The 16,063-nt window shown below is 41.9% G+C and overlaps 1 protein-coding gene across 1 annotated transcript in view; it reads right to left on the reverse strand.

Annotated features, from left to right (window-relative positions):
• Positions 1–15,171, reverse strand: part of ZMYND8 (zinc finger MYND-type containing 8) — an 85,563-nt gene extending 70,392 nt beyond the window's left edge. Inside the window, exon 1 of the mRNA XM_053394168.1 lies at positions 15,147–15,171. Coding sequence (XP_053250143.1) covers positions 15,147–15,154 — 8 coding nt within the window. The 5' untranslated portion in view covers positions 15,155–15,171. The remainder of the gene's footprint in view (positions 1–15,146) is intronic.
• Positions 15,172–16,063: the final 892 nt, after the last annotated feature.

Raw genomic sequence — 16,063 nt, forward strand, 5'->3', positions numbered from 1 at the left:
ATTTCGGGAATTGTTCCCAGTCAAACTATTAACCCTGCCTTAAAAGACTGATATTTTGATCTAGAGCTCAGCAAACCAGCTGCCTGAAACACTTGAGTAAGATGAACCAGTTTTCTAGCATGCAGAAAAGCTGGAGGTCATATCTGTGCATTGTTTTTTGCCTATTTGAACAATTTCTTTTTCCATTTTTGTAGCTTGGGATATTTCTTCTAGCAAAGATTGCACATTCCTCATCTTCCTACAGGCAACTTGAAAAACAGCAAGTAAACTCACATTGCTTGCAACAGGATCTTGACATGGTGTGAAAGCCTTTCTGATTAAACTTGTTAACTCTCAAGTGTTCTAACAAAGCTGATGTCATCAGTAAAGGACTGCTCTGGTTCTATCTTGGCTTGTGATCCAGTGTACTAATGGCAAGTTGTAACGTGCATAAATTGACTATATTTACTTGATAAAATTTATACACTGCTTGATTGTAAAAAAACCTCAAAGCAGTTTACAAAAGATAAAACAGTAAAATCAAGAAAGATTCACAACCATACTTTAAAACATTCAAAAGTTAAAATACTAAAACAGATTAAAATTATCCCAACTTTCTAAGCATCTGGGTAGGTCTGTCTAAACATAAATGTTTTTAGCAGGTGTCAAAAATAGTACAGTACAGTGAAGGCTGCCTGCTTGATCTCAACAGACAGGGAGTTCCAAAGTTCAGGAACTGCTACACTAAATTATCAAGTTCTTACAAATGCAAAACAGGTATTATGTGGCACCTGTAAAGGTAATGGGAATCCTGACCATTAGGTCCAGTCGTGACCGACTCTGGGGTTGCATGCTCATCTCGCTCTATAGGCCGAGGGAGCCAGCGTTTGTCTGCAGACAACTTCCAGGTCATGTGGCCAGCATGACTAAACTGCTTCTGGCAAACCAGAGCAGCACACGGAAACTCCATTTACCTTCCCACCGGAGCTGTACCTATTTATCTACTTGCACTTTGATGTGCTTTCGAACTGCTAGGGTGGCAGGAGCAGGGACCGAACAACAGGAGCTCGTCCCGTCGCGGGGATTCGAACCGCCGACCTTCTGATCGGCAAGTCCTAGGCTCTGTGGTTTAACCCACAGCGCCACCCACGTCCCCTGCGGCACCTGTAGGTAGTGCCAATTCTGCTGATGAAAGTGGTTGAGTGGAGACATGTAAGGTAAGGCGATCCCATAAATAAACATGTCCCAAGTTGTTAAGGGCTTTATATACTAATAGTAACACCTTGAACTTGGCCTAGGAGCAAATTGGCAGCCGGTGCAGATCTCCGAGCACAGGTGTTATATTCTAACAAAAGTCTCACTCCTGGAGCAATCATGTTGCAATGTACTGCACAGTACTAAAAGCAGCTACTGTGGCAAGTACTGAAAAAGTCCAGGAATGACCATAGCTGTTGAACCAGTCAGTCAGTAAAAGGCACTTCTATCCACTGAGGCTACATGGTGAAGTCCTCTCACTTCTTGTACCATGTCAACTTCACTTGGGAGGTAGCTTGTTTAAAAACACTCCACATCAAAATCATTATTTTCATGAGTAGGCAGACAGACACCTTCAGATAGGCAACCTTCCCCCATACTTCAGCTGCAGGATACTCCTTAGGTACTAAAGAGTATAATGGCCTCTTTTGCACCAAGGCAGTATTAAAGCAGTTAGTCGCAAGAATTCTGAGGAATACTGGCCCAATGATGCCTGTGTATGGGGGTGTGGGGAGATTAAAAGGGCAATGCTAATACTCAAAACTGGCACAATTCCTTTTTTCATATGCTGCGTGATGTGCAGTAATATACTATTTTAGAAATTCATATTCTGGTGGACAAGCATGCAGCAGAGTTACATTTGGAAAGAATTTCCTTACTGATCACTTTTCAGCTTTTCTGGACCATCAGCATTTTGTTTTTTTGAATTATTATTTATAAAAATTATTTATATACCACTGTATCAAAAATATGTTCCAGCAGTTTATATAAAAACATAAAACTACAGAGTAAAATCATTTTTAAAAATTAAAAAGTTGAAAGCAAAAATAAATTAAAAACAACAAAAGTTCCCAGGGAATCCTCATGGTCTATCACCGTACTTCAGGCAAGATGAGGCAGCTAAGCATTCCTTATCAGCTAAATGCTGAGCCAAAACAACTACTTTCCCAGCGTCTGTTCTCCAATTAAAATATGCAGCTGGCATAGCTCAGTTGGTAGATCATGAGACTCTTAATCTCAGGGTCATGGGATCAAACCCTATGTTGGGAAAAATATTATTGCATTGCAAGGGTTGGACTAGATGGTCCTTGTGGTCCCTTCCAACGCTACCATTCTATGATTCTATTTGGCTTTTAAGGGCACATGAAAGTAAAACAGATAATAAAGATATGCTACATGCCTGCATGTTGCAATTAACACTGCTGAGCCAACTGACTTTAAAACTATTCAAAACATAAACACTCTAGAATTAGAATATACTGCAGAGCTCAAATACAACAGCTTTACTCATCAACATCTTTCTAGTTTTATTAAATGTTATGCATATTACTATACTAACAAAATAGAACTTCCTGAGACAAACACAAAAACTAAACCAAACCAAGGCTGGCATGAGATGTTACAAACACAAGAAAAAATAATAAAGCAGATTATCTGGATGCTTGTGATAAGATACAGACAGGTAAGTGGAGGGTATAATCATAAGAAATGGGAGAACAAGAGGTGTGGCACACATGACTTACAAGATATACAGAAACATAAATCTATAACTGAAACTATCAGAGGCACAAGGAGTACCAAAAATAAAAGGCTCTATATTACATTATGAAATATTTTCAACCAATTAGACATTACTTATCCCAAATTTCTTGAGAGACTTGTGGAAAAGGCCAATGTAAATTTCCCTTTATATATATTCAATAAAATCCCACCAAAAGTTGTTACCCTTGATTTTTTCTTTCGAAAAGTGAGGGTACAAGGGAGGTTTTTCATGTAATGCAATTTTTCATATATTATTCCACCTTAATGTGGTGTTAATTTCAGACAAAGAAGAAAATACTTTTAAAGGAAACAATAAGATATGATTTAGCCATGGTGAAGTCTGTTACTATTAAATGCATTCAAGGTCAGAAGGAATGTTTACTCCTAACTTAGCCAAAGACCATAGACTCTCTTATTGAGACTCAAAAGGCTACTGGCATGACTTACCGTATTTTTTGCTCTATAAGACTCACTTTTTTCCCTCCTAAAAAGGGGAAATGTGTGTGCGTCTTCTAGACAGCATCTAAAAAAGTAGAGACATCACCTTGCCAACAAAGGTCCGTATAGTTAAAGCTATGGTTTTCCCAGTAGTGATGTATGGAAGTGAGAGCTGGACCATAAAAAAGGCTGATCGCCGAAGAATTGATGCTTTTGAATTATGGTGCTGGAGGAGACTCTTGAGAGTCCCATGGACTGCAAGAAGATCAAACGTATCCATTCTTAAGGAAATCAGGCCTGAGTGCTCACTGGAAGGACAGATCGTGAAGCTGAGGCTCCAATACTTTGGCCACCTCATGAGAAGAGAAGACTCCCTGGAAAAGACCCTGATGTTGGGAAAGATGGAGGGCACAAGCAGAAGGGGACGACAGAGGATGAGATGGTTGGATGGTGTTCTTGAAGCTACCAGCATGAGTTTGATCAAACTGTGGGAGGCAGTGGAGGACAGAAGTGCCTGGCATGCTCTGGTCCATGGGGTCACGAAGAGTCGGACACGACTAAACAACAACAACAACAACAACAACAACAACAACGTGTGCGTCTTATGGAGCGAATGCAGGCTGCGCAGCTATCACAGAAGCCAGAGCAGCAAGAGGGATCGCTGCTTTCGCTGCGAAGCGGTCCTTCTTGTTGTTCTGGCATCTGAGATTCAGAATATTTTATTTCTTGTTTTCCTCCTCCAAAAACTAGGTGCGTCTTATGGTGTGGTGCGTCTTATAGAGAGAAAAATACGGTAATTTCCAAAGACCTCAGAACAAAGAGAGGTGGGGTTAAGAGGATAAAGGCAGACTCCTGCATGCAATTGTGGGATGATGTCAGCTTCATAAGCGTTTTGATATTTAGTATTTTTTAAAGGATGAGCAGGCAACACTGGAGACAACAGGTGTAATGCTACTACACTGCTCATGACCAATTATATGGGTGCCAAAGTCAAACATAACATTTATGACCCATGTCTTAGAGCACAGGTTATGGTAAGAGTAAAGTGGCAAGACAGAGAAGTGATTATAAGTCAAGTAAGGGGTGTCAAACCTTTCTGCCTCTCACTGCTTTCCCCTCACATTACTCCTGCTTGGCATCAAGATCAGAAATAAATCCAACTGCTGGGGGGGGAGGCAATTTGGGTGAGAAATTGTGGTGCAGAAGAATTCACCCTAATCAGCATTCCAAGACACTGGTTTGCAGACATTCTGTGTAGTGCAGTTCTAGGCACACATGCTTGAACCAGGCAAGTGCTAACTAATGGGTGTTGCTACTGAAGTCTGCAAGTACATGACAACTGCTGCTGACAAGAAGCTCCTGCTGCCACTGCCATAACCCAAAATGCCAGTTAACTCTACTGGAAGGAAGAAATTTAGAACCAATTGACCCACATAACAAACTGCTTGCTATTTTTCTTGTTTTAATAATAAAAGAAATCCATTTCAGCTTGATTCATGTTCCTGGTTTTGTTCTTTGTGAACACATATACTTCTTGTGGCTGTGGGGATGCCCTCAGTTACATAATTTGTATAATGTTATTAGCTGTCCTGATGTGAAATGCAAAAAGGCAAATGCTTGTTCAAGAGATTAGTTCTCTAGAAAGAGATAAAGAGGTGGGATGCAGATGTGATGATGGAAAACACTGATGGTGATTACTACCCAACAATGAAAATGTGTATGACCACAAATTTTCTTTATAATTATACTATGAAAATAACAACAACAACAAAAAAAACACTAAGCTGAGAATTGTCAGACCAAATTAGCCACTTAAGCTTCAAGGAAAGGAAAAATCCATCAGCTTAAACTTCAAATGTGTGGCATTGGTTAACGTATGATTTTAGTTGTCTGCTAGTCTATAAGTAGTAATAATTTCTTCCAAGTGAAAACCTTGCAAGGCCCCCTGCTGTCACCCTGCAACACTATGTATATACAGGCTGGATGGCTTACTAGAATATTTGTGGGTTGCTATACTTCAGTATATTGGGACGCGGGTGGCGCTGTGGGTAAAACCTCAGTGCCTAGGACTTGCCGATCGCATGGTCGGCGGTTCGAATCCCCGCGGCGGGGTGAGCTCCCGTCTTTCGGTCCCAGCTCCTGCCCACCTAGCAGTTCGAAAGCACCCTTAAGTGCAAGTAGATAAATAGGTACCGCTTTATAGCGGGAAGGTAAACAGCGTTTCCGTGTGCTGCGCTGGTGCTGGCTCGCCAGAGCAGCTTCGTCACGCTGGTCACGTGACCCGGAAGTGTCTCCGGACAGCGCTGGCCCCCGGCCTCTTAAGTGAGATGGGCGCACAACCCTAGAGTCGGACATGACTGGCCCGTATGGGCAGGGGTACCTTTACCTTTATACTTCAGTATTCGTCTGTCTGAGCAAAAGAACCTCTACAAAAAAAAGATGCCTAGCAACAGTAATTCATTCAGCTCAAGTGTCTTCTTCTCTTTATCCCAAATTCCCATTCCCTAAGTTTGTGTTGGTCCTAGTTATGGGTACCCAATGTTGTAGATTAGGCTGCAATCCTAGCCGTGTCTACTCAAAAGTAAAAAGGTAAAGGGACCCCTGACCATTAGGTCCAGTCATGGCCGACTCTGGGGTTGCGGCACTCATCTCGCTTTACTGGCCGAGGGAGCCGCCGTACAGCTTCCGGATCATGTGGCCAGCATGACTAAGCCGCTTCTGGAGAACCAGCGCAGCACATGGAAACTCCGTTTACCTTCCTGCCGGAGTGGTACCTATTTATCTACTTGCACTGTGTGCTTTCGAACTGCTAGGTTGGCAGGAGCAGGGACCAAGCAAAAGGAGCTCACCCCCTTGCGGGGACAGGTTAGGATTGCATCTTTTGGCTATTATCTATCTTGTGAAGTTTGTCAAAACATCTCAGCCCTGAATACATTTATCTGGAAGTAAGTTGGCTGCACTTACAGTAGCTTCCTTTTTCTGCCCTGTCCAGGTAGTGCAGGCATAGGCAAACTCAGCCCTCCAGATGTTTTGGGATCCCATGTTAACTAGGGATCCAGATGTTTTGGGATGTTAACTAGGAAACCCATGATCACTAGTTAACAGGACCAGTGGCCAGGGATGATGGGAATTGTAGTCCCAAAACATCTGGAGGGCCGAGCTTGCCTATGCCTGAGGTAGTGTAACCACTGTTCCTTGAACTTTGAACTTGCGAACTATGCTTCCAATGGTGTCTCTAGGAACATTCAGTGCCTTTACTATCTTTTTGTATCCTGCTCCTTGTTTGTGAAGGGCAATTATCTCTTCTCTTACCTTCCTGGACCATTCTCTTGACTTAGTCATATTTCTAACATGCAGCCAAATTTGACACTCATGAAATACCTGAGCTAGCTAGAGGTTTGCTGTGTTCCACCTCAGGCACACCTGTTGCAACTAACGAAGCCCTTGATTAGTTGCGTCAAGTGTGCTTGAGAGAACACCTGCTGTATTTGTGCTGCTGTGAAGGATTCTGTTCAGGGGGTGAAATAATAGTGGGACTGGAGAAGGCAGTATAAGTTGCATTTTCAGCTGATTTTGGGGGAATCACTTTAAGTATCCATTGTGTTGAGCTATTTCAATTGCTTTGGTTTGATTTGCTCATTGCAAGGAGCTGAAAGTCTGTAAAATTTGATAATAAAGCTGATTTGCAATGGGGGTTGAATAATTTTGATTGTAACTGTAAATCAAGTATTTGCTTCCAATAAAGTATACTTAGGACAGAAATTAAAAATGCTGTTCATCCAAGTTGGGTTGAGAACCCGCAAATTCACCCTTACATATAATATTTTTTTGTGATAGGGCCTTTTGGAGTTACTCTATGTATTGCTTAAATTTAAATTAAATTCTAGCTGTAGTCTTAAATCATTTCCAAGTACAGCCAGCTATAGCCAACTACGTCATACTCTGAGTAGATCCACTGAAATCAATGGACTTAAGATAGTCATGACTGACCTTTAAGTCCATTCCATATATGACTTAATCATATATGACTTAATCACCCAGATACTTTTACCATAAACAACTGTTAAATGGTTGCTCTGCTTGTGTCATCTTCTACCTTAATGTACTCCATACTCCAAGTTACCTAGTGTATCACCTACTTAACTAAAAAATAAATAAATAAGAGAGTGACTTGGAGGAAAGGAGTAATGAAGGGTGTTAATAACTGCTTCTGCTTCCTCCTCTTGCGTTAATAGAAATATAGCACCCTCTTGTGTTGCCTTACTCTAGAGTCATGAAAAAGTTTCATTAAAAAAGAGCAAGGGTTGTAGATTTAAACATCTCTGAAGTATCAGTCTGAAGCAAGAGTTGCATAGCCACACAAAATGTAATGAACTTAAATGTGTACAGTTAAACAAATATGTCATTGGCAACGCATGCATGCAAATGCACATGCACACACACACACAGCAGTCTTCCTGCAATTGTTAAGAAGATTCCCATGGTAGAGAGTGTACCCCTACTGAATCATAAGACAGGGAAATACCATATTCCAAGGTGAATGGGGAAAATGAAATTATTTTAGACCTTGTTCAAGTAACCAGCTCAATGAATGCACCTACTACTTCATGGATCACTGCCTTGCCGTGGCGAAGGGGCTTGAAGAACTCAGAGAAGCTATGAACTACGCCGAGCAGGGCACACAAGATGAACAGGTCATAGTGGAGAGTTTTGACCAAACGTGATCCACCTGGAGGAGGAACCGGCAAGCCACTCCAGTATCCTTGCCAAGAAAACTCCATGGACAAAGACAACAGGCATATAAAAGTTATGACGCTGGAAGATGAGCCCCTCAGGTCGGAAGGCGTCCAACATGCTACTGGGGAAGAGCGGAGGGCAAGTACAAGTAGATCCAGAGCTGATGAAGCGGCTGGGCCAAAGCCGAAAGGACGCTCAGTTGCGGATATGCCTGGAAGCGAAAGGAAAGTCCAATGCTGTAAAGAAAAATATTGCATAGGAACCTGGAATGTAAGAACCATGAACCTAGGTAAGTTGTAGGTGGTCAAAAATGAGATGGCAAGAATAAATATTGACATCCTGGGCATCAGTGAACTAAAATGGACGGGAATGGGCGAATTCAGTTCGGATGACCATCACATCTACTACTGTGGGCAAGAAACTCGTAAAAGAAATGGAGTGGCCCTCATAGTCAACAAAAGAGTGGCGAAAGCTGTACTGGGATGCAATCTCAAAAATGATAGAATGATCTCGATACGAATCCAAGGCAGACCTTTTAACATCACAGTAATCCAAGTTTATGCACCAACTACTGATGCTGAAGAAACTGAAATTGACCAATTCTATGAAGACTTACAAGACCTTATAGAAGTGACACCAAAGAAGGATGTTCTTCTCATTATAGGGGATTGGAATGCTAAAGTAGGGAATAAAGAGATAAAAGGAACAACTGGCAAGTTTGGCCTTGGAGATCAAAACGAAGCAGGGCAAAGGCTAATAGAGTTCTGTCAAGAGAACAAGCTGGTCATCACAAACACGCTTTTCCAACAACACAAGAGACGACTCTACACATGGACATCACCAAATGGGCAGTATCGTAATCAGATTGATTATATTCTCTGCAGCCAAAGATGGAGAAGCTCTATACAGTCAGCAAAAACAAGACCTGGAGCTGACTGTGGCTCAGATCATCAGCTTCTTATAGCAAAATTCAAGCTTAAACTGAAGAAAGTAGGAAAAACCACTGGGCCGGTAAGATACAATCTAAGTCAAATCCCTTATGAATACACAGTGGAAGTGACGAACAGGTTTAAGGATTTAGATTTGGTGGACAGAGTGCCTGAAGAACTATGGATGGAGGCTCGTAACATCGTACAGGAGGCAGCAACGAAAACCATCCCAATGAAAAGGAAATGCAAGAAAGCAAAGTGGCTGTCCAACGAGGCCTTACAAATAGCGGAGGAGAGAAGGCAAGCAAAATGTGAGGGAGATAGTGAAAGATACAGGAAATTGAATGCAGATTTCCAAAGAATAGCAAGGAGAGACAAGAAGGCCTTCTTAAACGAGCAATGCAAACAAATAGAGGAAAACAACAGAATGGGAAGAACCAGAGATCTGTTCAAGAAAATTGGAGATATGAAAGGAACATTTCGTACAAAGATTACCATAATAAAGGACAAAAGTGGTAATGACCTAACAGAAGCAGAAGACATCAAGAAGAGGTGGCAAGAATACACAGAGGAATTATACCAGAAAGATATGGATGTCTCGTACACCCCAGGTAGTGTGGTTGCTGACCTTGAGCCAGACATCCTGGAAAGTGAAGTCAAATGGGCCTTAGAAAGCATTGCAAATAACAAGGCCAGTGGAAGTGACGGTATTCCAGCTGAACTATTTAAAATTTTAAAAGATGATGCTGTTAAGGTGCTACACTCAATATGCCAGCAAATTTGGAAAACTCAGCAGTGGCCAGAAGATTGGAGAAGATCAGTCTACATCCCAATCCCAAAGAAGGGCAGTGCCAAAGAATGCTCCAACTACCGCACAATTGCACTCATTTCACACGCTAGCAAGGTTATGCTTAAAATTCTACAAGGAAGGCTCAAACAGTATGTGGATCGAGAACTCCCAGAAGTGCAAGCTGGATTTAGAAGAGGCAGAGGAACCAGAGACCAAATTGCAAACATGCGCTGGATTATGGAGAAAGCTAGAGAGTTCCAGAAAGACATCTACTTCTGCTTCATTGACTATGCAAAAGCCTTTGACTGTGTCGACCACAGCAAACTATGGCAAGTTCTTAAAGAAATGGGAGTGCCTGATCACCTCATCTGTCTCCTGAGAAATCTCTATGTGGGACAAGAAGCTACAGTTAGAACTGGATATGGAACAACTGATTGGTTCAAAATTGGGAAAGGAGTACGACAAGGCTGTATTTTATCTCCCTGCTTATTTAATTTATATGCAGAATACATCATGCGAAAGGCTGGGCTGGATGAATCCCAAGCTGGAATTAAGATTGCCGGAAGAAATATCAACAACCTCAGATATGCAGATGACACAACCTTGATGGCAGAAAGTGAGGAGGAATTAAAGAACCTTTTAATGAGGGTGAAAGAGGAGAGCGCAAAATATGGTCTGAGGCTCAACATCAAAAAAACGAAGATCATGGCCACTGGTCCCATCACCTCCTGGCAAATAGAAGGGGAAGAAATGGAGGCAGTGAGAGATTTTACTTTCTTGGGCTCCATGATCACTGCAGATGGTGACAGCAGCCACGAAATTAAAAGACGCCTGCTTCTTGGGAGAAGGGCAATGACAGGCCTAGACAGCATCTTGAGAAGTAGAGACGTCACCTTGCCAACAAAGGTCCGTATAGTTAAAGCCATGGTTTTCCCAGTAGTGATGTATGGAAGTGAGAGCTGGACCATAAAGAAGGCTGATCGCCGAAGAATTGATGCTTTTGAATTATGGTGCTGGAGAAGACTCTTGAGAGTCCCATGGACTGCAAGAAGATCAAACGCATCCATTCTTAAGGAAATCAGCCCTGAGTGCTCACTGGAAGGACAGATCGTGAAGCTGAGGCTCCAGTACTTTGGCCACCTCATGAGAAGAGAAGACTCCCTGGAGAAGACACTGATGCTGGGAAAGATGGAGGGCACAAGGAGAAGGGGGCGACAGAGGACGAGATGGTTGGACAGTGTTCTCGAAGCTACAAACATGAGTCTGTCCAAACTGCGGGAGGCAGTGAAAGACAGAGGTGCCTGGCGTGCTCTGGTCCATGGGGTCACGAAGAGTCGGACACGACTAAACGACTAAACAACAACAACAACACTGCAATTCAGCCTTTGTGTGACACTCCTCCAAGTTTCAATTCAGTTAAGATTATGTACCCATCCACATGTAATGGTCTGGTCCTGACTTGGCCGCCGAGCCAAAAAAGCCCAGGGATGTTACATTCCCAGGACAAGGGCTGGCCAAACTCTGGAGGTTCAAGGTAGCAGTTGGGTAACAAAGCAATTCAAATACACAAGGTCTTAAGAATGAGTCAAGGTTGAGCAGTTCACAGTGAGGCAGCCCAAAAGTGGGCATGGTCCAATAGCAGAATCATGAAACAAAGCCAAGGTCAAACACAGCAGAGTACTGTAGTCCAAGAGCAAGGTATTAGTAGGCAACAGCCAGGGAAGCAACCAGAAACTGGGTTGCACACAGCTGAGAATCAATATTGTTCCACAACTAACAGTCTTCAAATGGAGCGTGATGTAGTTTATAGTCGTCCAGACCTAGCTTCATCTTGTTAGCCCAACTTTCAAGGTTCCTTGCTTCTGAGAGCTCTCAAGGAACCTGGTTCTTCTAGGCCTTGAGGCACACACTCTTATCAATACCCATTAGTATTACATTCTTGAGTACGTGAACATACAACTATATAAAATAACTATTACAGACAAACAAAATGATTTTGATTTTGTAAGCCTTATAGTTCATTTAAATAAAGAACTCAACTGAATAAGATGCAGGATATTTAGAAAATGAAATGGAAGCAGTTTCTTCAGTAAGTTCAGCCAAATATAAGCTCATAGCAGTTCTTAACACCTGTATTCAATTACAAGAGATCGAAAACATCTAAGAGGTGTCTTTTTTAGCAACTGATGCTTTTTGGTGATGTGAGGTGCACTGATGATCTTACCAAGATGGTCTGCAGTACGGAGAGGCCAGAATAACCTCATGAAAAACCTGTCCCCTTTCCATTGCATGTTGGGGGGGAAGGTCTAGTATTCCAGAATTCTAATCTTGTGGAAATATAGGAGATTAAAAGAGGAACTACATGTCTAGCTGAACAATGACAAACCTGGTTATTGTGATGAAATATTGTCCACAGCCAATAATTGCTGCCAATGACAGGAGCTCCCCCCCACCCCGCCTTATGCAGGGGTTACGTTCTGGGCCCCAGCGCACATAAGTGAAATCATATGAAGGGGGAACACCCTCTAGAAAGCCTCTGAACACTCATTTTTTCCTGTTCTCCAGCTCTCTCTCCCCCTCGCTTTCCACACAACTCTCTCTTCAAAAAGAGCTGAAGTCCTGGGGCAAGCTGGAGGCTATGTGGCAAAGCAGCTGCTGCTACACTATTTTGCATGTCAGCTGCCAGGCGGGGAGGCTGAGCAGCCTAAACAAATCTCTGCTCTGCCCCAGGTGTTTTCGGGACTGCTTCACTCAATGATGCCCTCTTTGGGCTCCAGGAAGAGTCTCCTCAGGAATCACAATGACTCTCTAGCTCTCTCCCGCCATTTCCTGGGATGGTTCTATTTATTTATTTCCCAGCGTCACACATATATGGGGTAGCACGTGAATAGAACATGTGTAAGGGGTGTGTGTGCCTGTACTTTGACTCAATATCATCATCTCTACCAGTCACATCTTTCTCATACTGGTCAGAGAAAGTGGCATAAAACAGATGCCTCCCAAATCACGCTCAATAGCCACCTCCCCTTCCACACAGAAACTTGGATGACGCTTGTACGCATGCCGCACAAATGAAAATATTGAGAATCCATTCCAGATCTTTCAAAGAAAAAAACATTGTATTAGTACAGTGGAATACTAGCTGAATAAAGACAATATAATGTGACAGTATAGCAAAAAAATCCAAAAATCCCCAATAAATTATACCTCTATCAATGGTAAATGTGGAAAGGCCCTTAATTAGTTTCCTAACGAAGAGTCTTTTCCCCTGGGTTCAACCAGACCATATTTATCTCTGAAATGTCTGTCACAGATTAACACATTTGTGTGAAATTTCTGTCATTGGTTAGCTAGTATGAAAAGTGTTACTTTAAGTACCCTTCAGAGGGAAAGTTTATCAAGCGCTAAACATATTATTTAGTAACTGACACTCTGACAGATCACGTTCACTGTTCCCTACAGGAAAAGCAAGTTCCTACTATACCGCTCTGTAGAAAATGTCATTCACTTCTGAATACCACTCTTTTTTTTAGACCCACTAAGTAAATGACTATCAGTAGCACAGAAATCTTGGCAGCACGAATAGTAACTGCAGCTTAATGAGAAACAGCCTAAAATATTACACTGGACACTTGGTACCACTCACTCTGGAATATAGCTATAATGGAGAAAATCATCCATAATTTGAGATTTCAGCAAGGACTAGAACCTTCAGACAATTTTAATGTGATTTGGGATTCCTTTATGACATATACAGTCTAACTACCATTTTCAAGACAAACTTCGTCACAAGCTGACAAATCTGGAAATATACCGGTACTTCATGATCTGCTAAAGTTGGTAGTTTTTACTTGGATGTTATTATTTTAACTCATATGTAACTACACATTCTCCATGTCTGTCTTATAGTTTTGTTTTTCATCTTTTGATTTTCATCTGTTATAATTGTTTTATCTGTTTTATATACATTATAAAAAGGAATAAAAAGCTGTACAAACAAAACAAAACAAACTCAATTCAGAAACGTCAACAAAACAATCTTCAGGAGCAGCTATTGCAACCTTTAAGGTAGTGATGGCCAAACTTGGCCCTCCAGTGTTTTGGGACTCCAACTTCCATCATCCCCTAGCTAACAGGACCAATGATCAGGGATGATGGGAATTGTAGTCCTAAAACAGCTGGAGGGCCAAGTTTGGCCATCACCATTAAGGTATGCCAATAGGATGACTGAAATGAGGCATCACATGGCAGGTACACATGCTCCCTCCAGCAAAGATTACAGATTGTTTTAACATGCAAAGCTCTTTTACTATTATCTATCAAACCTTTTACTACATTGGTTATATCTGACCTTCTCCCAACAAGAGGACAAAATAACTAGTTTGTTCAGATCACACAGAGGCTCTAGTCACTCACTGGTCAAAGTATATAAAAAGAATGAAGAAATTATCAACACATGGAGCAACATTGGAATCATATCCACACACTTCCTTCCTGTCTCCACTTCACATGTCAGCATAACATATGCAGTTCAATATGCGCCTATCAGAAATGCACAAACTTTAAAGCTCAACACAGGAGAGACTTGCTAAAAATGCACATATATAGGACATGTACTTAGGAACAAATACATGTATGTAACTTTTAGACTGTACCAATCCCAAGGGAGGATGCAGAGGTGTGATTCTGCTTTCCTACTGCATGTTGACTTTATGTACACTGCTGAATATATGATCAGAACAAAAACTGAATATTGGGAGATACATGTTTAATCAATACATTTTTTAAAAATCAAGTGTTAAAGCTTACATTGAACCTATGTCCATGCAAACATAATAACACTACTACAGGTTTCATAGGCCAGCAAGTTACAAGAGAAAGTTTACTAAGATGCAAATTTGGCAAGTTTTTTATTAAGTTATGCAAATTCCTAATGGCGTGCTCTGGTCCATGGGGTCACGAAGAGTCGGACACGACTAAACAATGGTATTATAGAACCTGATTCATTTCAATAAAATTATTTGGTAAAACGCCTTAGGGATTTTGGCTTGCCAGACTTCTGCCTGGCCTGTTATGAGTTTTTTAACAGCAGTGTGATCTACAAACACTGGCTACATTGCTTATCTATATGCAGGACCAACCCACCCATGCATGACACATGGTAGGTAACTACCTTACGAGGAGGCAGGATCCACAGAGGCAGCAGATCCTGGTGTAGATCTTTATTCCCCGCCCCCTTGTTCCTAATGTATATCAAGCCCTCTTCCCTCACTGGGAGGGGAGCACCATTTTGTGGTTTACCTTAGGCACCAAAATGTACTGGGCTGGCCCTGTCACCACGCTTAGAAAAGCTTCACCTTCCAGTCTGTGTCCTAAAACAGTTGGCAGCCCTTCAGTTTGGCTGCCAGACCTTGTTAATCTGTGTCACACCAACTTCCATGTATTAGACCTGGCCATTTGAGGTTGACTACACTTACCCCATCATGACAACCAAGTTCTTGTGTGGGTTTCTTTTACAACTCTGAAAAACAAACCAGATGAATTTGATTTTAGATTTAAGATGCAGGAGAAAACAAATCAACATTACTCCCCCCCCCCATGTTTGGTTTATGATAAAGTCTTACACACCAATGTTCAATTAAACTAAGCTACTGGTAGAGAAACACAAAATATTGTCATCTGCAAAACAGAAGACAACCACAGCATTTGTTCCTATGTTCTTTTTTTGGTTTTGGTTCCTCATTAATTTCATCCTTTCTTATATGGAGCTAATAAGGTCTTAAGAGTCTGGTAGGCATTTTTTCTTTTAACCAGAACTTTAAGTTTATTAAACAAACAATGAAATGTCATACAGAAAATTTCTGACATATCTTTACTGCTTACCCTCCAGTACACCTGAAGATAGCAAAAGTTCGACTGAGGGAAACACAACAAATTGTGGCACACATAGCTCTGATCTCCAACAGAATGGAATGGCCAGGTGGCTCAGGAGGATCTGCAGAAGCAGGGGAGGGGGTTTCCCCACCCCCAGCTTCTTTCTTCCGCACTCAGCCTAATGATGGGGCTGGTTGGAAATCTGAAGTGTGCTTCACACTGCAACATTTTGTTGCAGGCCCCGTTTAGAAGTCAACAAAATCTTAAGTGGAAATCCTCATTAACTGACGCCTTTCTCGCCTGCGCTATTTATATGAGTTTTAGCATTCTGTGAGCTGCTGCGGAAATCCAGATTTAAAAGCAAGACTAGAAAGGCTCTGGAAAGAAGCAAACACAACAAAGCAGGCCATACACAGATAAGATGCGTGAAGGAAGGAAAGCAGCCTCCTCATAGCAGCCCCACTGCTCCACGCTGAGCATTGTGGCGGTTTATTTCTCCGACCTTCCAGGGTTTGGGGGC

The sequence above is a fragment of the Podarcis raffonei genome, chromosome 6 (genome assembly GCF_027172205.1).
Source record: "Podarcis raffonei isolate rPodRaf1 chromosome 6, rPodRaf1.pri, whole genome shotgun sequence".
Classification (NCBI taxonomy): Eukaryota; Metazoa; Chordata; class Lepidosauria; order Squamata; family Lacertidae; genus Podarcis; species Podarcis raffonei.